At 41.0% G+C, this 26,594-nt stretch overlaps 1 protein-coding gene across 1 annotated transcript; it reads left to right on the forward strand.

Annotated features, from left to right (window-relative positions):
* Positions 1-17,246: 17,246 nt before the first annotated feature.
* On the forward strand, positions 17,247-22,657 carry LOC147003312 (uncharacterized protein C2orf78 homolog). Its single transcript, XM_085842460.1, has 3 exons — positions 17,247-17,253; positions 18,856-19,617; positions 20,850-22,657. Exons 1-3 carry the CDS (start codon positions 17,247-17,249, stop codon positions 22,655-22,657), a joined length of 2,577 nt encoding a protein of 858 aa, XP_085698586.1.
* The last annotated feature ends 3,937 nt before the right edge of the window (positions 22,658-26,594 follow it).

The raw sequence follows: 26,594 nt of genomic DNA on the forward strand, positions 1-26,594 counted from the left end.
AGACTTGCCTTGGTCATGGTATGTTTTCACAGCAGTAAAACCCTAACTAAGACACAAACATTTCATTATTTTGGGATATACTGATAGAAGCAAGGATCAACAGAAATCAACTCCAAAAATAACTATCTCTCTATAAGTAATATGTTCAATAGTTTATTTTGACCACCTAGAACCCATCTTATAAAGATTCTAAAACCTTCCAAAAGAGTGTCCTTATCTAGAAAAAGCATACGTAAAGCATAAGCATGGAGAGATAATTTCATATAAAAAATAGGACCTGAGATCCCACACATTGGGCACACACTCAATGACATAAATGTCTCAGACTAACTTCTTCACCTCTTACACTAAGACCCATTAGTAGCACCATGCTCTCAATCAATTTTCAAGCAGAAGAACTTCTGGCAGATACTAAGTCATTTCATACCATTTTTATGTAGCCTGCAATGTCTCATGTTTATCTCATAATGTAAAAATTTTTTTTCTAATCCAAAACACCTCCAAAATCATGATTATTTTACATTACCCCAAGATTCAATTATGAAATCTCCAATACTGAATGCTCTGGACATCTTAGCCATGAACATAATAAAATGAATCTATACATGATGTTGGTCATGGAGAGTGTCACAGGCCCTTTCCTCTTGTGGCCTCATAGAGTGGCTTAGCCATTTCAGCAAAGCTGGGGATCCAGAGTATTCAGAAACCACCTGATGCCAAGAATTCTCACACTAGGCACTGAGTCTTTGTCAGGATGCCTAGGATGGTTCCCTTACAGACTTGGGACAGGCTTCTTTGCCCCCAACCCTTGAATTGAACCCTAAGTAGATTACTTCAGTTATGCAAATCTGTGTCCTTTCAGTTGAGACTCTATACCCCAATCACTGTGTAATTTTTAAGAGGACATTAGTTGCCTTCATGTGAGAGTTTGTGTCAGTGGCAGCCAGAAATGAATCATTTACATATTGAAGTAAATATGGGGCACGGCCTGCCAATACTCACATAAGTCCTGATGGAGAGCCTTGTCAAAGATGGTGGGCAAGTTCTCAATCCTTGCAGAAGTCTTGTCCAGATTAGCTGTACATTGAACCTGTTTTCCAGATCTTGCTACTTGAAGGTGAAAAGTGGTTGGCTGTTTTATCTAGAGGAATATTAAAGAAGGTGCCATTTAAGTCCAACTCTTTGTAAATTTGCCTGTTGGTGGTAAGGAACTCAGAAGTGTACATGGATTCAGGACGGTTGGGTGAATGTCTCCTACCATCTTATTCACCTACCTCAGGTCTTGCTTGATCTAAAGTCCTTTCCCCAATGCTTTTAAACTAGTAACAAGGGTATATTCTAGTAAGACTGACATGGAATGAGGATTCTATACTCTTGAAGTCAATTAATATGGGGCTAGAAACCCTGAAGGGCTTCTTATGACCAAAGGTACTGGCTTATTCTTTGCTATCATAACATTCAGATATACCACAACTGGGGGTAGGTGAGAAGCTAGGTTAGAGGTTTATTTTCAGCCCATACTGGGGTACCAGGGCAATATATTCTTGTGGGGTGGGGGACGGTAAAGGGCTCCATTTCTTTTTCTTTGGCTGCTGCAGGTATTCATTCTTCAAAGAAAAGGCACAGAACAGAGGTTGGTTTTCCTGGTCCATTTTCTTACCTCCAGGATAAAAGTGAATTTGAGCTCCCATTTTAGTCAGGAGGTTTCTCACTAACAGGGGATAAGGGCATTCCAGAATCACCAGGAAAAGTGAATAATAGACTTTTTTACACAAGTCTACACACTGCTTGATAGTGTAGGTACCCATAGAACCTTGATTGAGGGTAGTTTGGGTCATCATGGGTCACAGAGGCCTCTAGCAGACTGGATATTGAGAGTCAGTATCCAACAGAGTGTTCCCTGGGCACTGTCATCTTTCTAAGATTACCCTGGGCTCTGGAGGGGATTTCAACTCCTAATTCTTCCAGTCAGAGAGTACCAGAATCGGCTTTAACTCCTAGAATTTCATAGGATTCTGGTGGCATTGATTCTTCCAGTGCCCCATTTATCTGCAGTATACACATTGGTCTCTAAGGAGCCTTGAATGGGGTGGATAACCAGGCTTACTTGAGCTGACTTTGTGTCAGTGGAAGCCTTTCCCCTATTGTCCCTTGGCTGCCAAAACCATCCATGACAATTTCTTAGCTTATTTGTCCACTGGACATCCCCAATTGTTAAAGTCTTTTGAACAATCTCCATGATTTCAGACAAATTCTTACCTTTAAATTTAGCTTTACATTTTCTGGGTCTTCTTGTGGATATCTGGAACCACGTTACCTACAAAGTCCACATTGATGGCCTGTTGATTATATGTCACATCAGGGTCAATCAATGTGTAAGTTCTGTAGGCATCCATGAGTCACTCCAGGAAGTTGACTGGGGGCTCTGTACTATTTCACCCACCTTCGATAAATTTGTAGGGGTCCTGGCTGTCACCTGGACAACTCTCATGAGAATCTTGTTAAAACTTTTAAGTACTTCCTTACCTTCAGCTGAATTGGTGTCCCAGTCAGGAATGGTCTTAGGGAAAGCAGCATCAACATCCTACTGGATTCTTGGAACATCTACTGTCCTTTTCTGGGACCAACTTGTGGGTCCTACCCAATGTGATCCTGTTCCTCTGTAGTAAACAGTGTCTGAAGGAATTGTTAGATGCCCTCCCAAGATGGATGGTGAGTGAGAAATATAGTCTCAAGAAGGGAAATCGAACTTTTCCCAGAAAAAGTGGGATTATCAGCCTTCCAGTTATGAATATCACAGTTGGAGAAGGACTGGTAGAGCTTAAAAGGTGTCTCATGTGAAGCAGAGGAAAGTGATATGATGCGCAGGGAAGGCGCTTTCACTGAGGGATGGAAGGAAGTGCCTGACCTAGTATGGAAGGAGATAGTCAAGTGAGGAAGGGAAGGGAGAGCTGAGGGAAGAGGAGTGGCCTGGCAGAGGTGTGAAGCTTCTTAGAGTACTCAGTAAGGAGGAGGCAGGGGATCTTTGTCACCCAATAGGATTAGAATTGGAGAACCTCATTTGATGCAGTCTTGGACATCCTCCTTAATGGCTTAGATAATTGCTATTGTCTGTCAGATCTGGTTCTGAAAATTCCCAGTAAGTGCAGATGCCTTCTCTTCTGTAGGTCAAAGAGAAGAAAATGCCAGGCCATGACATAGTCGACCTTATCAGGGTCTCTCAGGGTAGTGGAGAACTAAAGCTTGTATGTGAGGAAGAAGAGCAGAGTCAAATCAGCCCTCTGGGGGACAACCAGTACAAGAGATGGCCATTTGAGCTCATAGAGAGTATGGAGCCTCCCAGGAAAAACTTGGGTATCTAAAACAGCAGTGGCCTTTTGGAAAATTTTGAAATGGCCCAGAAAAGCTTCAACAGGGGTGTCAGGAGTTGAGGAAGACTGGCCCATAATGAGGAGTGAAGAAGAATAGCAGGATGAAGAATGGGATGAAAAACGAAGTAGAGAATAACAGGACTAAGAAACAATGGGAAAGCAAGGCAGAAGCTGTGTCAGAAATGGGAGTTAAGGAAAGGTACCTGGTTGGGTTTCCCTCCCAAGTGCAAAGATGGAGATGGAGGTCTGTGCCCTTCTGCCTAATGGAGAATTAAGGCATCCCAATATTGCATTCAGTTTCTCTTCTTTGATCCACCAAAGGGTATAAATCACTAGAACAAAACCAATCCCCTCCTGCCAAAAAAAAAAAAAAAAAAAAAAAAAATCACTTACGTAGGTTCAAAAGGGCCAACTGGCTTGTCGGTGCTCATTGATACTGACTGAGGGGTAGTAGATGGTCTGACACTTTTCTGGACAACACACCACCAAATGCTGAGTGAGGTTCAGCATTAGTCCCACAAACTACACAGGCAATGATCTCAGTCAGATATGTTTCCTTTATTGAACACATATTCAAGACAGCTTAATCAATGACACAGCCAGGAATAGGGAGCCAAGATGCAACCATTGGCATTTAGTTATCAGGGCCAGTTTTTACATAGGAAAATTATAAACAGGTACATTTGCAACATTTAAGCTATCTAAACAAAGTAGTGTTATCTGCCATTAAAGCTGACTGGGTGGATCTAGAGTTGGTGAGGATAAGCAATTTCCAGAGTCTATCAGGCTCTGTGACAAAGCACAACAATAAGACTTTATGGTCAGGGCAAGAAACATTAGGACAGGTTAAAATCATAAGCTACAAAATGAAGGTTGAGGCAATATATTAGAATTATTGTCAGGTATTAAGATTTTACAGAACATTTCTTCCAAACACATAATTATATGCCCTCATTTCTGTAACACATAGTTCTTTCTCTAAACTTGACCACATACTCTTGACTCAAAGCAAGAACCAACAGACACAAGAACATTGAAATAACCCCATGCATCCCACTGGACCACCATAGATTAAATCTAGATTTAAACAACAGAAACAACAGTGAGCTTAAAAACTCATGGAAACTCAACCCATCTTTATTGAATGAAAAAAAAATTGTCAAGACAGGAAGAAAGAAATTAAAGATTTACTAGAATTCAAAACAATGATAAACAGTACTCACAAACTTGTGGGACACAAAGCAGTGCTAAGAGGGAAGTTCATAGTAATGAGTGACTACATTAAGTAAATGGGGGGGGGAGCTATCACTTCTATGCTAACAACAAACATGAAAGCTGTAGGCTTAGAGTTTTCAAAGCCTACTTTAAAGCATGGTTCTTTAACACTTCAATCTGCCTTCTAGCCCACCACCTAAAAGAGGTAGGTAAAAAGAACGAATGTTAATAGGAAACTGGTTATGGGGCTGCTGAGAAATAATTTGGGGAGGCAATTCCAATCTTCACTGTCAGCACTCCAGTTCATTTGACAAGCACCAAAAAACAAATAAGTGGCAAGTGCTTGATCCAGAAAAAAACTGCACGGCTCAGACAATCAGCAAGACTCCACACACACAGCAAGCAGCAGCAAAAATACCACCAGAAGTTCCTTTGGTGCATTTCTCTCTACTAAGTCACAGTAAGTGAAGATCAGCAAAGAAAACAAGGAGAACCAATGCAAGAGTGTTGTCAGGGGAAAACAGCATTATAAAAGAGGAATGATAACCAGCAACAAGATCCAAGGTGAACCAATAAAAGACCTTAACACAGTGTTTGTTGGGTTATACTTACACTCTTTAAAAACATCATGCACCCCTCAGGTGTCCACTCCAGCAAAATAAACATTCCCTTTCACCAGACAGCATCCAGAAAAATACCATGTGTCTGTTCATATCAAAACAAGGCTGTGGCAAAGAAAAAGGGGTGCTCTCTATAACCAGAGACGGCCCATAGCTGAAGAGAAAATTTATGCACCCACTGATTTTTGGGAAGTTGGTTGAATGGCAACATAAAGCCTTCACCAATACATCGTACAGTCTTTGCAATATAAAGAAACTCCTGATGCATAGGACACTGAAAGAGAAACCTGGAGACAAAAGCAACGACAAAACACTTGACCTAAAACCTGTCATCCATACAAAATGTTCTAGGGCAATGGGAGCAATGAACTTGTGTGAGTGGGCAATGAACTTCTGATTTGTGCAGATAAATTAATGAAACTAGGAAAAAAACATTCTGAGTGAGGTAATGAAAACGCATAAAGACACCTGTGGAATGTATGTACTACAATCTTTAGATCCTGCGAAGCTGAGTAAAGAAGAGGGGTCTAGATGGAGGAACACATGTGTCTCTTGGGTATATAGGAATAGAGTAAAGGTATCAAGTGGAGGATGGGAATGAAAATAATGTTTGAGACGGTATGAGATAAGGGGTGGATGAAGAGAGTGTAGGAAGTGAAAACAGGTGCAGAGAACCTATTACGGGTGTGATATGAAAACCCACTAAGGGAAAACATCCTCAAATCTATGAATGTCATCCAAATACGGCCTTCTATTAATGGGGGTATAAAGTCTTATCCCATTTCTTGTCCTGGTAAGACTTCCAGTGGCAAAATTTACTATAATTCTGTTGAGGTTTTGGCCATATGTTCCATGTAGATTAACAAAACCAGGCTATTGCTAAGATAAAGGGGTGCTCTCTATCACCAGATAAGTCCCCATTGCTGAAGATAATATCAACACACTCAGTGAACATCGAGAAGTTGGGTGGATGGCAACATGGAGCCTTCACCAATACATTCCAGTGCCCTTGCAATGCTAAGGGACTCTTGATGCATAGGACACTGAAAGAGAAAAATGGAAACCAGCACAACAACAAAACCTTTGACCTACAACCTGTCATCTCTACATAATATTCTAGGGCAATGGGAACAATGAACTTGTGGGAGTAGGCAATGAATATCTGATTGGACTTAAGACTCACTCAACAACAAGAAATCTAAACTCAACATTGCTTAGGTAACCAAGAACCAGAAAGTAGATAGCCTATACACATAGGGTAAAACAAAAAACCTGGTCATTTAACAAAAATGTATTTCAATGAAATAACTACTGATAATATTATGTTATACTTCTTAGCTGAGTGCCTTAACCTGCCACCATCAGAGGCTGTCTCTGAAAGCAGTTGAGCTAAGAGCCAGACTTTATTGGACAGGAAGTCTAAAGGAGAGGTCTCCATCAAATGCCTTCCCGCAGAGCTCAGTGAAGTCTATGGTTGCAGAGGTGATCTGCATGAATGAGCCAGACAGCATGGAAGAGAAGTAAAGAAGATACTCTGAATCAAATAAAGAAGTTTTACAATTCTTAAATGGGATCTCATATAACTGAAAGCTTCTGTAAGGCAGGGAACCTGTTAACTGGACAAAGTTAAAGCCTACAGAATGCAAAGAGAGTTTTCACCTCACTATATCCTGTAATATGGTTGCAAAACCAAGGACTAAATTTTAAAAACATATATAAACAATTCAAGAAACTGAATTTCAAATGGTCAAATCATCAATTTAAAAATTGTGTACATATCTGAACAAAATACTCAGTAACAGAAAATCAAAAAAGTAAGAAACACTTATAGAAATGTTGTACAACCTTAGTACTCAGAGAAATGCAAATCAAAACCACTTTTAGATACCATCTTCAACATGTTAGAATGCATAAGATCAGTAACACAACAAATCATGCTGGTGAGGATGTGTAGCAGAGGAAAGACTCCATTTCTAGTAAGCATGCAAATATGAACAGCCACTATTGAAATTAAAACAGCAGTTACACAGTAAGTTGAAGTTGATCTACCTGCAGATCCAGGCATACCAATCTTGGTGAAATATTCAATGGATGACCCATTGAAGAACACTTACATCAAGCTAAACCAGTGGAGTCATGCTCAGCTATTACAATAATGTACATAATGCATGCAATGTGTAGGAAAATGAATGGAAATAGAAGAAAAATCATCCTCAGTGAGGTAATAAAAACACATAAAGACACCTGTGGATTGCATGTACTAAAATCAGTAGATTCTGAGAAGCTGGGTAAAGAGGAGGGGTCCAGAGGGAGGAACACATGTGTCTCTTGGGTATACAGTAACAGAGTAGATTTTAAATGTATAAAGGGGAGGATGGGAATGAAAATGATTATTAGAGATATAGGGGATATGGAGTTGATGAAGAGAGTGTAGGAAGTGAACACAGATACAGAGAGGCTATTATGGGTATGATATGGGAGCTCACTCAGTCAAACTTCCTCAAATATATGAAGGGCATCCATTGAGGCCTTCTATTAGTGGGGGTACAAAGTCTTATCTCATTTCTTGTCCTGGTAAGACTTCCAGTGGCGAAACGTCATAAAATTCTGTTGAGATTTTGGCCATATGTTCCATGTAGATCAACAAAACCAGCCTGTTGTTTAGACAAAAGGGTGCAGTCTATCAGCAAAGAAGGCCCCATTGCTGAAGATAACATCCACACACCCACTGAACATCGAGAAGTTGGGTGGATGGCCACATGGAGACTTCACCAATATGTTCTAGTATCCTTGCAATGCTAAGGGACTCCTGATGTATAGAACACTGAAAGAGAAACATGGAAACCAGAAACCAAATAAACCCATGGCCTACAGCCTGTTATACATACATAATGTTCTAGGACAACGGAAACAATGAACTTGTGTGAATAGGTAATGAACTTCTGCTTTGACTTAAGACTTACTCCACAAGAACAAATCTATATTCAACAATGCTTGGGTAACCAAGAACCGGAAACTAGACAGCCTATAGACATAGGGTAAAACAAAAAAACATGGTCATTTAACAAAAATGTATTTCAATGAAATAACTCCTGATAACATTCTGCTATACTTCTTAGTTGAGTGCCTTAACCTGCCACCATCAGAGGCTTTCACTGAAAGCAGTTGAGCTAACAGCCAGGCATTATGGGAGAGGAAGTCTAAAGGATAGGTCTGCATCAAATGCCTTCCCTCATAGCTCAGTGAAGCCAATAGTTGCAGAGGTGATATGAATATACAAGCCAGAGGGTGTGGAAGAGAAGTAAACCAGGTACTCTGAATCAAATAAAGAAGTTCCACAATTCATAAATGGGATCTCATATAAATGAAAAGCTTCTATAAGGCAGGGAACATGTCAACTAGACAAAGCTAAAGCTTACAGAATGCAAAACGTCTTTTCCTCGCTCCATATGCTGTAATAACATTACCAAAGCAAGGACTAAATTTCAAAAATATATATATAAACAGTCATGAAACTGGATTTCAGATCCTGTTTTGGGCTCCAGACATCCGGGCACCTTCCCTGTCAGAGGAGAGGTGTCCTCCTCGCCTTAGAGGGCTTTGCCGGAGCACATGGGGGAGCCATCTTCGTTCCCGGATGCCTCAGAGACTAGTCTGTGCAGGTAAGAGTGTGGACTACAGAAGCTATACAGGTTCTGAGACAGGCGGAAGCAACACAGCTTCTGGGGCAGGCCCAGTTTCGGACCTTCATCTCCTGCCACGAGGAAAGTCCAAATGCCAGATATCTGTGCACTTTCCCCACAAGAGGAGAACGTGCCTGCAGAGAGTACTCTGACCACTGAATCTCAGGAGAGATCTAGTCTCCCAGGTCTGCTGATAGAGGCTAACAGAATCAAGGGAGGAACAAGCTCCAACCACCTTCTTCTCAATACCTCATGGTACCTTCTACAAAATTGACCATATAATTGGTCACAAAATAGGCCTCAACAGATACAAAAATATTGAAAATGTCCCATGGATCCTATCAGATCACCATGGACTAAGGCTGATCTTCAATAACACCATAAATAGTAGAAAGCCAACATTCACATGGAAACTGAACAACACTCTCCTCAATGATAACTTGGTCAAGGAAAGAATAAAGAAAGAAAAAAAAAGACTTTTTAGAGTTTAATGAAAATGAAGACACAACATACCCAAACCTATGGGACACAATGAAAGCATTTCTAAGAGGAAAACTCATAGTGCTGAGTGCCTCCAAAAAGAAAGTAGAGAGAAGAGAACACACTAGCAGCTTGACAACATACCTAAAAGCTCTAGAACAAAAAAAGCAAATTCACTCAAGAGGAGTAGAAGGCAGGAAATAATCAAACTCAGGGGTGAAATCAACCAAGTGGAAACAAGAAGAACTATTAAAAGAATCAACCACACTAGGAACTGGTTCTTTGAGAAAATCAACAAGATAGGTAAACCCTTAGCAAGACTCACTAGAGGGCACAGGGACAGCATCCTAATTAACAAAATCTAAAATGAAAGGGAGACATAGCAACAGATCCTGAAGAAATACAAAACACCATCAGATCCTTCTACAAAAGGCTATACTCAACAAAACTGGAAAACCTGGATGAAATGGACAAATTTCTGAACAGATACCAGGTACCAAAGTTAAATCAAGATCACATTAATGACCTAAACAGTCCTATATCCCCTAAAGTAATACAAGCAGTCATTAATAGTCTCCCAATCAAAAAAAAAAAAAAAAAAAGCCCAGGATTAGATGGGTTTAGTGCAGAGTTTTATCAGACCTTCAAAGAAGATCTAATTCCAATTCTTCTTAAACTATTTCACAAAATAGAAAGAGAAGGTATTCTACCCCACTCATTCTAAGAAGCCACAATTACTCTGATACCTATACCACAGAACGACCCAACAAAGATAAAGAACTTCAGATCTATTTCCCTTATGAATATCGATGCAAAAATAATCAATAAAATTCTCGCTAACCAAACCCAAGAACACATCAAAACAATCATCAGTCTTGACCGAGTAGGTTTCATTCCAGGGATGCAGGGATGGTTTAATATATGAAAATCCATCAACATAATCCACAATATTAACAAACCCAAAGACAAAAACCACATGATCATCTCATTAGATGCTGAGAAAGCATTTGACAAAATCTAACACCCATTCATGATAAAAGATTTGGAAAGATCAGGAATTCAAGGTCCACACCTAAACATGATAAAAGCCATCTACAGCAAACCGGTAGCCAATATCAAAGTAAATGGTGAGAAGCTGGAAGCAATCCCACTAAAATCAGGGACTAGACAAGGCTGCCCACTTTCTCCCTACCTATTCAACATAGTACTTGAATTCCTACCCAGAGCAATTCGACAACAAAAGGAGGTTAGGGGATACAAATTGGAAAGGAAGAAGTCAAAATATCACTTTTTGCAGATGATATGATAGTATTTATAAGTGACCCTAAAAATTCCACCAGAGAACTCCTAAACCTGATAAACAGCTTCAGTGAAATAGATGGATATAAAATTAACTCAAACAAATCAATGGCCTTTCTCTACACAAAGGATAAACAGGCTGAGAAGGAAATTAGGAAAACAACACCCTTCACAATAGTCACAAATAATATAAAATACCTTGGCGTTACTCTAACTAAGGAAGTGAAAGATCTGTATAAGAACTTCAAGTCTCTGGAGAAAGAAATCAAAGAAGATCTCAGAAGATGGAAAGATCTCCCATGCTCATGGATTGGCAGGATCAATATAGAAAGAAGACTATCTTGCCAAAAGCAATCTACAGATTCAATGCAATCCTCATCAAAATTCCAACTCAATTCTTCAATGATTTAGAAAGGGCAATTTGCAAATTCATCTGGAATAACAAAAAAACCTAGGATAACAAAAACTGTTCTCAATGATAACCTCTGGTGGAATCACCATGCCTGACCTAAAGCTGTACTACAGAGCAATTGTGATAAAAACTGCATGGTACTAGTATAGTGACAGACAAGTAGACCAATGGAATAGAATTGAAGACCCAGAAATGAACCCACACACCTATGTTCAGTTGATCTTTCACAAGGGAGGTAAAACCATCCAGTGGAAAAAAGACAGAATTTTCAACAAATGGTGCTGGCACAACTGGCAGTTATCATGTAGAAGAATGCATATTGATCCATTCCTATCTTCTTGTACTAAGGTCAAATCTAAGTGGATCAATGAACTCTACATAAAACCAAAGACAGTGAAACTTATAGAGGAGAAAGTGAGGGAAAGCCTGGAAGATATGGGCACATGGGAAAAATTCCTGATTAGAACAGCAATGTCTTGTGCTGTAAGATCAAGAATCAACAAATGCGACCTCATAAAATTGCAAAGCTTCTGTAAAGCAAAAGACACTGTCAATAAGACAAAAAGGCCACCAACAGATTGGGAAAGGATCTTTACCAATCCTAAATCAGATAGGGGAAAATATCCAATATATATAAAGAACTCAAGAAGGTGGACTCCAGAAAATCAAATAACCCCATTAAAAATGGGGTACAGAGCTAAACAAAGAATTCTCACCTGAGGAATACCGAATGGTTGAGAAGCACCTGAAAAAAATGTTCAACATCCTTAATCATCCAATCATCCCAGAAATACAAATCAAAACAACCCTGAGATTCTACCTCACACCATTCAGAATGGTTAAGATCAAAAATTCATGTGATAGCAGATGCTGGCGAGGATGTGGAGAAAGAGGAACACGCCTCCATTGTTGGCGGGATTGCAAGCTTTTACAACCACTCTGGAAATCAGTCTGGCAGTTCCTCAGAAAACTGGATATACTACTACCAGAGGATCCCACAATACCTCTCCTGGGCATATATCCAGAAGATGTTTCATCTGGTAAGAAGGACACATGCTCCACTATGTTCCCTCTTTATAATAGCCAGAAGCTGGAAAGAACCCAGATGTCCCTCAACAGAGGAATGGATACAGAAAATGTGGTACATTTACACAATGGAGTACTACTCAGCTATTAAAAAGAATGAATTTATGAAATTCCTAGGCAAATGGATGGACCTGTAGGGCACCATCCTGAGTGAGGTAACACAATCATAAAAGAACCACATGATATGTACTCACTGATAAGTGGATAATATCCCAGAAACCTAGAATACCCAAGATACAAGAAACAATCTGCAAAACGCATGAAACTCAAGAAGAATGAAGAACAAAGTGTGGACACTTTGCCCCTTCTTAGAAGTGGGAACAAAACACCCATGGAAGGAGTTACAGAGACAAAGTTTGGAGCTGAGTCGAAGGGATGGACCATCTGCCACACCCAGTGATCCATCCCATAATCAGCCTCCAAATGCTGACACCATTGCATACACTAGAAAGATTTTGCTGAAAGGAACCTGATATAGCTATCTCTTGTGAGGCTATATCAGGGCCTGGCAAACACAGAAGTGGATGCTCACAGTCAACAAGTATTGGATGGATCTCAGGGACCCCAATGAAGGAGCTAGAGAAAGTACCCAAGGAGCTAAATATGTCTGCAACACTATAGGTGGAACAACAATATGAACTAACCAGTACCCCTGAGCTCATTTCTCTAGCTGCATATGTAGCAGAAGATGGCCTAGTCAGCCATCATTGGTATGAGAACCCTTGGTCTTCCAAACTTTATATGCCTCAGTACAGGGGAACACCAAGGCCAAGAAGTGGGAGTGGGTGGGTAAGGGAGTGGGGGGGGAGGGTAGGGGAGACATTTGGGATAGCATTTGAAATGTAAATGAAGAAAATACTTAATTTAACAAAAAGAAACTAGATTTCAAATGTTCAAATCATCCAATGTCAAAATATTCAGTAGAGGACATTCAAAAGGGTGAGAAACACAGAAATGTTGCATATCCTTAATCATCAGAAAATGCAAATCAAAATCATTTTTAGATACCATCTTCATCATGTTAGAATGCCTAAGATCACTAACACACCAAATCATGCTGGCAAGGATGTGTAGCAGAGGGAACACTCCATTTCTAGTGAGTATGCAAACTTGAACAGCCACTATGAAATTAAAAGGGCAGATCCACAGTTGAAGTTGATCTATCTGCAGATCCAGGCATACCACTCTTGGTCAAATACCCAATGGATGACCCAACCAACAACAGGTACAATCATTCTAACACAGTGGAGTCATGGTCAGCGATTACAATAATATATATTATGCAATGTGCAGGAAAATGAAAGGAACTACAAAAAAATCATCCTGCGTGAGGTAAAGGAAATCCATAAAGATACCTGTGGAATGCATGTATTACAATCAGGAGATCCTGAGAAGTTGAGTAAAGAAAAGGGGTCTACATGGAGGAACACATGTCTCTCTTGGTTATAGAGTAACAGAGTAGATTCTAAAGGTATAAAGGGGTATGTCGGAATGGAAATGATGTTGAGATGGTAGGGGGTATGGGATGGATGAAGAGAGTGTAGGAAGTGAACACAGGTACAGAGAGGCTATTATGTGTGTGATATGTAAACCCACTGAGAGAAACCTTCCTCAAATCTATAAAGGGCATCGAAATGAGCCCTTCTAGTCATGGGGGTGGGGTATAAAGTCTTATCCCATTTCTTGTGCTGGTAAGACTTCCAGTGGCAAAACTTCACAAAATTCTGTTGAGGTTTTAGCTGTATGTCCCATGTAGATCTACAAAACCAGGATGTTGCTTAGAAAAAAGGGTGCTCTCTATCACCAGAGAAGGCCCCATGGCTGAAGATGACATCCACACCCTCACAGAACATAGAGAAGTTGGGTGGATGGCAACATGGAGCCTTCATCAATACATTCTAGTGCCCTTGCAATGCTAAGGGACTCCTGATGCATAGGACACTGAAAGAAAAACCTGGAAACCAGCACAACAACACAACCTTTGACCTACAACCTGTCATCTCTACATAATGTTCTAGGGCAATGGGAACAATGAACTTGTGGGAGTAGGCAATAAAGTTCTGATTTGACTTAAGACTCACTCCACAAGATGGAATGTATAGTCAACAATGCTTGGATAACCAAGAACCGAAACTAGATAGCCTACAGACATAGGGTAAAATAAAAACCTGGTCAAAAATGTATATCAAAGAAATAACTCCTGATAATATTCTGCTATACTTCTTAGTTGAGTGCTTTACCCTGCCACCATCAGAGGCTTGCTCTGAAAGTAGTTGAACTGACAGCCAGACATCATGGGAGAGGAATTCTAAAGGATAGGTCTCCATCAAATGCCTTCCCTCAGATCTAAGTAAAGCACACAGTTGCAGAGGTGAAATGAATATATGAGCCAGGTGGTGTGGAAGACAAGTAAACAAGGTCCTCTGAATCAAAAAACAAACAAACAAAAACAAACAAACAAACAAACAAACAAACAAGCTCTTCCCAGCTCAGAGACACTAAAGTGGTAGCACAGTCCCTGCATATGTCTGGCACAGGTCCTTTGCATATAAATCATCTCAATATTAGCTTACTATTTTTATGAGAATAGTAGCTATGAGGACAAGTAGGTCTCTTATTTTGATGACTGCATTTGGGCCTCTTTACTCCTATCATTTGGCCATATTACACTTTGAAATAATAGACTCCCTCCTTCTCAGTATACTTTTTATTTGGTTCTGTTTGTTTGTTGTCCTTGTAAAGCCTGTTCTTTCCTAATGAAAGATGCAAACTGAATGGGAACTGAGGAGTGAGGGGTTGGGAATGAGCAAGAATGTAGAGGTAAATGAATCTAAAATCAGGATACATTCTAAAAGGGAAAATTAAATGAATCAATGTACAAAATTTTAAATGAATAAACAGAAACAATGAGATTAAAAAGTACAGGATACATTCTCTCTCTTTGTATCTACCCCTCTTTTTTCTCTGTGTGCATGTGTTTCTTTTGTCTTTCTGTTTCCTTCTTCCTCTCCCTCCTCTTCTCCATCTATCTCTTCTCTCAATCTGCTTAATTTCAAAGTCCTGGCAATACTCATCTTGGGTCTACAGTGCTACAGAAGGACAATGTTTTTTCCCTGTGCCATCTACAGCCAGGAGCATACTTTCAAGCTTGATCTTTGCAAATGTGTCAAATTATTTAACAGCTGACAGAAGAGGAGTGAATCTCATTTCTAACGTCATGTGGAAAATGACATTTTTACTGCAGAAATCTGTCCAGAACTAAACAACTTTCCACTGTCTGCATGGAGGGACATTTGTACAGAATTAGACATGCAGGTGAATGAAGCAGCACTAGCTCAGAGTAAAAGCCCCTGAGTAAACATTCTAGAACCTCATGTGACTGCTGGAGGACAGTTAAAATGGCTCTAATATCAGTTTTAATAAAAAACTAATCAACACTGTTGTATTAGTTAATGCTTTGTGAGGTAGATAGAATAAAAATGTGTATAAATTCATATTAGACATATGTCAAATAACAGTCTATGAACTTACCAGGGAGTGACAAAAATGGGAGGTGCAACATAGGATAAAATGAAGAAAGATAGATTTCTCTGTGTATCAACAAAATACCAGGTGCATTCTGGTGCATGAAGGTACCCTGAGATGGTAAAAGGGTTGGTTATTTATAGAAAAATAAACCAAAATACCTACATTACTTTCTTTTTCCATTTAGTCCAACACCCTGTACAAACTAAGGCCTTCTTTTGTTCTCTACCTCATACACTGTCTCTGCATTAGGCAGATCTCAGATCTAAGAAGGGCAGACAGTGCAAGAAGCCCAAGATTCTAGAGTTTGTTGCAAGGAGGAAGAAGCTAAAGTAACTGCCACTCTCCTTATAAGACACCCAGACTTGGTAGCTTACAATCATGATTCTACAGAGAGAAAGCCATGGACATAAAGAATGTCCATGAGTCTGAGGCTGGAGGGAGATACACAGTCAGTTCCAAAACAACATGAGTTAAAGAGAAAAACCTGTCTCTGGAAAATGAAAGAAGAGTAGAGAAAATATCCAGAGGAAGCAGAACGTGGGCAGAAGAACAGCAACAAATGCTGAAAGAGGGAACACATGCAGTCAGCCTCATCATCTGTCCTTCTGTTGTTTGCTGATAAGTGAAGAACCCATGTTACATGCATCTGTCAGACAAAATCAAGACTACTGTGTCTAGAAATTTACTGTGCTATCACACTCTAGTGTAAGGATGCAGGAGCAAGCTGGTCCAAGGATCAAAGGCTACAGAGCAGGGATGAGAAGGAGAGAACAGGGATCTGAGGCCAACCTAGGCCAGAATAGCCAAATAAAGAATTAAAAAAAAAAGACTCTGGGACAAGAAACCTGAAAAGAGACACAGTCTTTCAAGGTGCTACAAGGTGCTTTCAATGAACTTAGCCCTGCCCTTTAACATAGTCACAAAGGAGCCCTTTGATCTCTTCCTTTGTTCATGGACAGATGCAGACAGCTCACAACTCAAAAACTGTTTCTCAACCTAGTTGCCTCAACCTAGGTGACCCTCTCCTTCCTGCCCAAGGCTACTGTCCCTATGTTTAATGTGTGTTGATGGGATACATTTTGTTGGAATGTGACAGATCATATGCACGTTATTAATACCAGTCCATGAATCTGGTAAGAAACACTGATATGATTTCCTCAGCTAAAAGGCAATGCAAAAGGAACAGCCACGTGAAGATTACCTCCTTTCACCAGCACCTATCTCAGCATTCAGGGATACTATTTCTCTATTATCTTGTCCACTCAATCCTGTCTAGCAGCTCAGAATCTGTCCTTCCCATTGGCTGCTGACTGATTTATGACATCATACTCCTCTTAGCCTACCAGCACCTAGTGGAATCCTGGGGTTTCCATGGTACTGCCTGTAAACAAATTTGGATCATTACAGGTAACCTGTGACCAGTGACCAGTGAGCTCTGTTTGATACTGGACACACTCGCTGGTTTGGTCAGCATATCAGACAAAGACTACCATTTATCCAGCTCAATTGTGGGGTGGAGTACTGTTACTCCCCATACAGAGCTCCCCTAAATATGTCAGGTAAGGAAAGCTACTTTCAAATATTTTTGATCACATCTTTCCTAATTTTTAAAATATGTTTAAATCTATAGAATACTAGGGATGACATGGATATAGATATCTCACGTTGAAAGACATATTAACTTTTGTTCTTACTAAGAATGTGACTTTAGACACATAGTTTACTCTCAACTGATTCTTTATTCACCTCAGAGAGATTACAGTGTTACTATGGTCTGTGCTCTGTGCTGTTGAATCTTAAAAGAGAAGGAATGTGAGAGAGACTAAGAGGGGGCTAGACTCTGCAAAGGTAATTCTTCTAGTGAAAGAAATATTGAAGCTGTTACATGAAAGACAGATTCACAAGAACTGGGGGACAAAAAATCCAAAGATTAAAGATGAAGGGATAGAAAATAGAGAAATAGAAGGAGTCAAACCTGCAGAGATGAACTTAAAAGAACACAAAGATAGTCTGGGACAGAATGTTGCAGAGAATCACACATTTTAAATCAAAAGGCTCAAGGCACTTTCATTTCCCAAGCCTTGTTTAGGCAACCATATTGTTAAGATTCCTCTCGGCACAAGTTCACTGTCATATATAGAGAATATTATCCCACTCTGGTTCCCACCTTTTACAATCTACCACATCTTGTGCAGAGTTTTCTGATTCTTGTATGCACTGGTTTTGTTGGATACTATTAGTTGGGGCTGAGAACTCCATAGTCAGTTGTTCTCCGTACAACACTAACTGACAGAGGTGGGAAATCCTCACAAGGCTTCCCCTCTCCAAGAGTTACAGGCAATTAACAGGAACAGAGGAAGAGTAAATCTTATTCAGGGATCAACCTTCTAATAGGTTACCAAATCCCAAAGGGTCAGCCCTAAACACATGTACACACCACAAAATGTGAGTAGCAGGTTGTATACATAAAGTCATAAACACACAGGTGTTTAAGAGTTATACTTATATAAGATGTCATCAGTTACAGGAGTGGGAGGGACAAAGGAGGAGGTAGCAAAGATAATTAAGTAAATAAAATATTCATATACAAACTCCCTGACATGTACTTTTTAAAAAACAAAAATACCCACAGAGTATGGATAAGATTGGTGGTCCTGGTACTCAACTATAAAAGCAGCATGTCAGATCCAGAGGCAGGTTGGTTTCTGTGATTTCAAGTCCAGCCTACTCTTAAGTAAAGAGTCCATGTCTCTTTACATAGATGTGCACAGCACAGGGAAAAGGCAGTAGCTTGAGAAGCTATCTAAGGCTCTCCTACCTCTAAACACTGCTACTGTAGGACAGAGTTTGGAGGCAATGTTACAGCAGGTATGAGAACAAGACAAAGCAGGGCAAAGAAGGAATATGTCTACGTTGGAGCTAAGGTTGAACCAGATCAACCAGGAATTCCATGCCCACAGAGGAAAATCAGGTAGCTCATCAAAGGAGTGTCATTCTGGCTAGTGCCAAGAATCAATCTGAGCACTTGCAATTGGGATGCTGGAGAAAACTTCAGTCTTAGTCAATCACAGCTAGTACAAACTGGATATAGCACTGCTCCCCACAGTAACCTAGAAAACATCAACCTCACCATTTTCCCACTGTCTTCTTCCTCTCTACAGAAAATTTCCAAAGTTCACCTGACTTTGGGACAGAAAGAACTCTGCACCCTTCTCTGCCTCTGCTGAGCAACTCCATACAGCCTGCAGGAAGGGTGTGCAACTTTTCCAGGGTCTGCACCCCAGATGTGAGTTCAGCATGGCTTCTACTATCAGCATCCAGTACTTCTCTCCAGCCGCTCATGGGTAATGCCTATCTTAACCCACATGCTGGCACAACCATGCTGACAGTGCTAACAGAGCAGGGCAGGATTTCTACCTCGGCACCCTCCTATCCAGGTGCTCTCAAGTGGGATTGCACTGGAAGCACTCAAGGGAGGGAAGATGAACTCCAGGAATTCAATATGACCCTCATTGACCAGGACACTACACTCTCCTCCCTGGCTGTGACAAACCAGTGTGATAAAAGTTTAGATCCCAATGTCATAGTTCCTTTTTATCCAACACTGCCTGCCAGCTTTGTCCAGGTCACACCACCGCATATGCCAAGTCAAGGATATAGCCTGGCACCTTCCTACCAGGAGGGCAGCCAGGTCTATTACTATGAGCACAACAACCTGGGCCCTCTGATAGCTGGAGAATTTGGGCAGTGTTTGCAGCCCCATGGCTCTGTGTCCTACCCTGGGAGTCAGACCTCTGCGCTCCAACCAGAGATGGTGATGGTGCTAAAGGAGATTCAGCCAAGGAATATCCAAATACCACTTTTTACCTCTGCCTTCTCCTATTCCACATCTGCTCAGTCCATGCCAGACAACGGTCTTCCCGGTGAGTACAGATCCAGGAGGGAAGTAGTGGGATCAGCACTCCAAAGAATTTGACCTCTATCTTTTAGTAGTGGACAGTCCACACAGAGGGAGAATGAGTCTCCTGACAGGTTAAGTATAGCTCTGGCTTTCCACCACCACCTTTAGACTCTATCAAAAGAGAGAATGCAAGGCCACAGTGAGTAGCATCCATCCTGTATTAAATGATATCCATGGAGCACACCATAGTCACACATGTAACTAACTATACAGAATAATCCGTCCTATCCACCAATATACTGCAATAGACTCCTTCCTGACCTATTATAGATCTTGTGTCTAGAAGACACTGAGGACTTGTTTTGGTAACATGGGATTTTCCATGAGTTGAAATCCTCCAGAGCAATGTAGCTCAGAATCTGTCCTGGAGGAAGAATTCCTCCCAGATTCTCAGCACCTGTCCTGGAATTTTCTGACACTTAAAATTGTAGAGAGAGTATGGCATAGTCAAGGTACCATTTCTAATTTGGCTAAGCCTGCTCCTTTATTATTTGTTTGTTTGTTTGTTTTGCTTTTTTTTTCTTTTGCTGTAGTACTGCAGAGGTACCCATGTCCAAGAACATAAGATCATGTAGACATGTTCTCTACTACTGAGTCTCACACAAGCCCAACAATTTCAAATTCTCATACCATTTTCCCTTCCACTTATAACATTGTGAAACATGGGACTGGAGAAAATTGCTGGTTGTTTAAATGCTTGCCTTGCAGGACTGCCTAGGTGGGTTTAGATACCTAAACCTACATAAAAAACCAAGATTCTGGGGTCATCTGAGTAACGACATTATTCAAAGGGTAAGGTAAGTTTTTGGAAATTATGGACCAGACAACCTACCTAGTAGCAAAGTTCCACGAACATGAGAGGTGCTCTTCATAAAGACAAAGGGGAAGGAAAGTGAGGAGCACACGTCCACGTAATTTGTTAACTGACCTACTGAGGGTTTTCCTCCACAAACCACACAAACAGGAAGGAAAATAAAAATCTCTGAGAAAGCATGACATGCAGTGGTCTGCAGAAACAGAGCCATCACCATCCATCTGCCCACAGAGGTAGCATCCAAGCTCTTCATCAAAAGCTCATAGGAATGTCCTCCCACTGCTGCAGGGACCAAATGCTATGGTCCTATGAAATGGGGTTGGGGGTGAGGAGCATCTCATTGACCCCAGGCACTGACTTCTTCCTTCACTCTTTTCCAGTGGTTCAAATGGAGATGTCCCTGGGATTGCCACCTTCAGGTCAGACACACTGTCAGCTGCAGAGTCCAGAACTCTGCAACTCCTGTGTCAAGGTTTCCCAGATAAGGCCACCAGCTGTCAACGGGGACAGGGCATTAACAGCCCCCATCCACAGTCCTTCAGAGTTCCTGGCCTTGCCTCCAGCTCCAAGTTTGGAACAACCAGAGGACAAAACCATGCCTGAGATAAAAGAGGGCACAAAAGAAAACCAAGACACGCAAATCCTGACTTTGGAACACCCTGACTTGCAGCAGCCTCTGCACTGCACTGACACTGAGAGCCTCAGGCAGAAGCCTGATTCTGATAAGGCTCATTTGGGATGCATCAGCATGGGTCCTAAAGAGCTTGTGGGGCTAGAGAATGAGATTGGATCCAGCTTCGTCTTTAAAGACATCACGAGGTTTGGGGCAGACATTAAACTTCCCCAACTCCTAAACACCCTCACAGACATAGACCAAGGTCAGTCCTGTGAAAACTGGAGAGTCACCAGTGGCCCCTCTGACCAAGTGAGGAAGAACAAACATAAATCCTTTGAGTTTCTTGAGGGGTCTCCTCAGGCCAAAATCCAGCACCAGGACCTGGTGGAGGGAGAGGGGGCTGTGGGTGTTGCTGGGGCCAGTGACAGGGCTATTGACATCATGGCAAAGCACCCAGAAGGCAAAGCTCCCAAAGGGCCCCCCAGCAAGAGCAAAAGAGGTAGAAAACAGGGGCAAGAAAGACCAAGTGGGCCAGAGAATAAATCCAAGAAAACAGAGGCGCTTAAGCAGTCAAGGAAGAGAGTCAAAGCAGAAAAGGAGCCCTCCATCTCCAAGACCAAAAGGAAGAGAAAACCACCTGAGCTCAGTCAAAACAGCTTCAAGAAGCCTCGAACCAACCTTGCAATGCACATGCTAGAGTCCGTGCAGGTCTTCCACCCACTGGGGAAGAAGAGTGAGAAGAAAACTGGCATCTCCTCCTTCAGAGGTCTGCAAACCTTCACCAGCAACAAAGATCCAGGTCCAGGCTCAGTTACTACAACAGTGTTAAACCTGCCATGTGAGGGCCAGGGTCCTCCCAAAAGTCCAGGGAAGTTTCAGAGAGCAAAGAGCAGTGTTGACAAAGATTGTCTATCTCCATCCCAGTATGAGCTGCCCCCAGCTGGGAAGGTCAAGTTAGTGCCTCTGCCTTTTCCAACTCTGGACAAGCCTCAATCCAGACCTGCTTCTAGAAAGCCCCTTTCCCTGGCTTTACACAGGCCCACTACAGTTTACCCTGTGCAGCCTCACTCTCACTCAGTTCAAACTACCACACTCAGGCCAGCCCAACCACCTCCTGTGAGCACATCTTTGATAGCCTTTGCCAAGCCAGCTCCTCCAATTTCCTCCAGTGCCACTGGACCTAATGTAACCAACCCCAACCAGTCTAGTGCTGTGCTCCAGGTGGCCACCTCGAGGCCTGTACCCTCCAGAGCATCATCTAACACATCATTCCAGAGAGAGCTTGTTTCTGCTGCCAGGAACAAGGTACCATCACCTCCCAAACCTCAAACCCAATATCTGCTGCATGACTTCAGCCGCCAACCCATTCCATGGAAGAAAGACGACATTCTGGGACCAGTTGTCTCACAACCCATCACAAAAGAGCAGAGGCCAGAGAGGGAGGCCATGAAGAGGTGTGCCCAACAAGAGCGTGAAAATGCTGTCAAGAACCCCTCTACTGGGAAACTGCAGATTTTCCTTCAGAGGGAGAGGGATATGGAAATTTCTCAATATTATGGCTATGCAATGTAAGAGCTTGCCAGATTATTGCAACAAAGTGCTTTTCGACATTTACTTGAAGAATTATAGTCACTGATACAGATATATAAAAGTAATGAAAAATATATAAATATATATATACATAAGTACATGTGTAGGAATATAGGAGACTAAGTATATAGATAGAAAAAAACATACCCATATGAATTTTAATAGTTAGTAAAATTGCCATGTAATGTTAAGTTGGCTAGTTTATTGTTTTTCTTAACTGTGATGATTTTGTTTTTATTATATTCTATATGAACATAAACTTAAGAAATAGTTATTTAACATTAAATCAATTTAGAAAAGTCTACAGTTGTCCTAAATTTATTTTCGAGTTTTTCATTCACTGGACATGGTATATCTTGAATTATATACTGAATATTGAGCACACACTCCTTCCAATTCCATAAACCTATATATTTCTCAACTCTCAACACAGCTCATATTCATTCTTATGCTACAGGGATTTTCTTCCAAATTTATGAATCATATTCATGCAGGATTTCACTTATAGAAGTATGATCTAGGACACATACATGGAAGAAAATAGAATTTACTGAGCCTGGTTAAGGCATGATAGTCTCCACTAAATTGTTTTCCTGTCGACTACATAATTTCATTTTTATGAATAAATTTCCCATTTTGTTTACACATCACATTTCCTTTTTACTCTTCTCTGCTGTTGACACTAAGGCTATTTCCCTAATGTAGCTGCTGTGGACTGTGGTAATAGATGTGTTTGGTGTTAACCTGACTACATCTGTAATTAATTAAAACAATTTATTTGGTACACCTGTGAGGGGTTTTTTTTAATTAAAAGTTACTAACTCATTTGAAGTACACATACTGAACATTAATCTGGATCTTCTTTGGTGGGAAGATCTACCTTTAATTTGGCCAAACCTCCTTGTTTCCGTCTCTATAAAGAATGTGGATTAGGAAGCATTTTTTTCTTTGCTTGCTTGTCCTTGCACTTGCTATCCAGTTCATTCCTCTACTGGCATGACAGCCTCATTCTTCAGGATTCCATACAATGTATACTGAAGACCAGATCAAACAGCCACATGGATTGAATAGCTACAGAACTGGTGTTAGACAGCCATTATTGTACTATTACTGTACTACAAGACCACAGCCTGCCAGTTATTCAGATAGATAGATAGATAGATAGATAGATAGATAGATAGATAGATAGATAGAGTCTCCATAGATATTCATTGAATCAATTTTCTTCCTCTAGGGAACTCTAACTAGATATTCTGGCTATGCAAAATGAGAGCCATGTACAAGTGTGCTACAATCAACACTGACAGGCAAATATGTCTCTAATATATGAATTGGATTCCTTTTCTGTAAATACCCAGGGGTGGTATTACCTGGGCCATATGTTAGATTTGTTTTTAACTCTTTGCAGAGCCTCCCCTCCACTGTGTTTCTGTTGTGTAGTAATTCTAGCGACCACTCACACTTTGTTTTTTTTGTTTTTTTGCTTTTTGTGACAGAGTTTCTCTGTATAGCCCTGGCTGTTCTAGAACTCACTTTGTAGACCAGGCTGGCCTTGAACTCAGAAATCTGCCTGCCTCTGCCTCCCGAGTGCTGGGATTAAAGGCGTGCACCACTACACCCATCTTTCATGGACACTTTTAAAGGTCAATAGAATGTCTGTACTTCTGGTCAGCAGCCCCATCAGGAACTTGTGGAAATCATGTAGCCCTGAGTCGCACTAACTTTGGACAATTCTTTAAATATTTATTTAATGTATGTGAGTATGCTATCTGCATGTACATCTGCATGCCAGAGGAAAGTATCAAATTCTATTATAGATGGTTTTGAACCTCCATGATTTTGCTGGGAACTGAACTCAGGACCTCTGGAAGATCATCCAGTGCTCTTAACCACTGAGCCATCTTTCTAGCCCGACGTTGGAGTTTTAAGCACAAAAACTATATCTTGAGCTGACACATTTCAGTTTTCAGTAAGAGTTATCAAGACGCAGAACTATTGAAGTAAAAAGGCAAGGCTAATACATTTAGGGGCTTTCCTGGATTCACGAACTATGTCCTAGGTGTTTGACGGTTAAGCCTTTGTTGCCAGTTTTCGCATGTGTAGGGGTCTACAAGCTGGATTCTAAGGTCAGCATGGTGTTTCCAGCATGGTCTTAGTTGTGCTAAGGTCTGGGGCGTGTTACAACTCCTATACATGATGTAAAAGCTTATATCCTTACCAGTGATACAGAAGATATTTCTGCAAACTTGAGAGTGTTTGTCAATTCTTGACTCAATTAGTGCCATTGATCACTTGTTCCTTAGCTGGTGGTAGTAATTGGTAAGGCTACATGACCTTCAGGAAACACAGCCTTCCTAGCACAAGTGGATAATTAGAAGTGTCATTTAAGGTTATAATCTAGAAATGGTTCTGGCCTTTCTCTTTCCAAGTCAGCCAGGACATGAGAAGCCACTGCTATACACCACACTGCTATTAACTGTGCCATTCCACCATGCCTGCCCTGCTGTGATACACTACAGATCTCTGAACATGAGCACAAACAAAACTCCCCTCCTTGTTTCTGCCAGGTATTGTGTCACAGCATCAAGAAAGAAACTAAAAGGCTGTAGAGAGTGTTCAGTGTATGCTGTCTAGTTTTGTATCAACTTAACTTTGAAACAAGATAAAGATATCTGAGTCCAGGGAATCTCAATTGAGAAAATGCCTCCAGAAAATCAGGCTGAAAGCAAAACTTCAGGGCATTTTCTTAATAAGTCATTGAGATGGGAGGACACATTCCATTCTGCATGGTGCCATTCCTAGGCCGATGGACCTAGAGCCCCTAAGAAAATTGGTGGAGTGTGGCTGGGCAGATGGCTCATTGGTTAAGAGCACTGGCTATTCATCCAAAGGTCCTGAGTTCAATTCCCAGAAACCAAATGGTGGCTCACAACCATCTATAATGGGATCTGATTTCATTTTCTGATGTGCATTTTAAAAAGGCATTCACCAGGGCCAGGAAGCAGGAGTCGGTGGGTAGGTTGAGGAGCAGGGCCTGGGGAGGGTATAGGGGGATTTTGGGATAGCATTATTAATGTAAATGAAGAAAATATCAAATAAAAAAATAAAAAGGCATTCACATATATAAAATACATGCATAAATCGTTTTAAAAAAATAAGCTGAGGAACCAGTGTACATCACTCATCCATGGCCTCTGCATCAGGTCCTGCCTCCAGATTGCTTCCCATTTTTGTCCTTGCCTTGGCTTCCCTCAATGGACTGTGACTCAGGATATTTAAGAGTAATCAATAAACCTTTTTCTTCCCGGGTTGCTTTTGGTCATGGTGTTCAATTAGTGACATAGACACCCTATGTAAAATAATGGGTGAATGTGCTTGCGGTCAGACCTGATGACAGTGATTGTGGCAGAGGCCAACAAACACACATAAGTGTAAAAGGCATGAGAGAAAGTAACTAATTCAAATCATGTCCTGATTTTCAGAGACTCATTGTTTAATAACTGAAGCTTATTCTTGAATTTCTGTATGAAAATGTTCTTCAGTCTTCGATAAGACAGCTTGAAGACTTCCAGGCAGCAAACAAAAGAAACCTTCAGAAATGTAGCAAGATGTTAGCTCTAAAAGCACACTGGCGTTGACTGAAGTAGCAGCTATGTGTGTGAGTGTTGGCACATAAAACCCACAGCATGAGAGGGAAGTTCAGAGGTCAACTCTCTGAAGTTAGTCCTTCTGTGTCACAGTTCAATTTGGTGATGGAATACAGGAGGTCAGATTTGGGTGGCAAACAGCTTTACCTGCTGAGCCATCTCGCCAGTCCTCCTTCAAGTTTTCCATAACAAGTTGCCAAAGGTAAGTGGAGTAACCACTGTGTCACTGAACTTTAAATTCTGAAACAACTTTCATAGATTCATTCATGGAA

Source organism: Mus caroli, unplaced genomic scaffold, assembly GCF_978045245.1.
Source record: "Mus caroli unplaced genomic scaffold, Mus_caroli_1 scaffold_8, whole genome shotgun sequence".
NCBI classification, from domain to species: Eukaryota; Metazoa; Chordata; class Mammalia; order Rodentia; family Muridae; genus Mus; species Mus caroli.

Excerpts from the sequence above, each read along its gene's own strand:
- LOC147003312 (XM_085842460.1), top strand. Across the intron at positions 19,618-20,849 it reads GCCAGACAACGGTCTTCCCG|TGGTTCAAATGGAGATGTCC; the intron begins GTGAGTACAGAT and ends ACTCTTTTCCAG.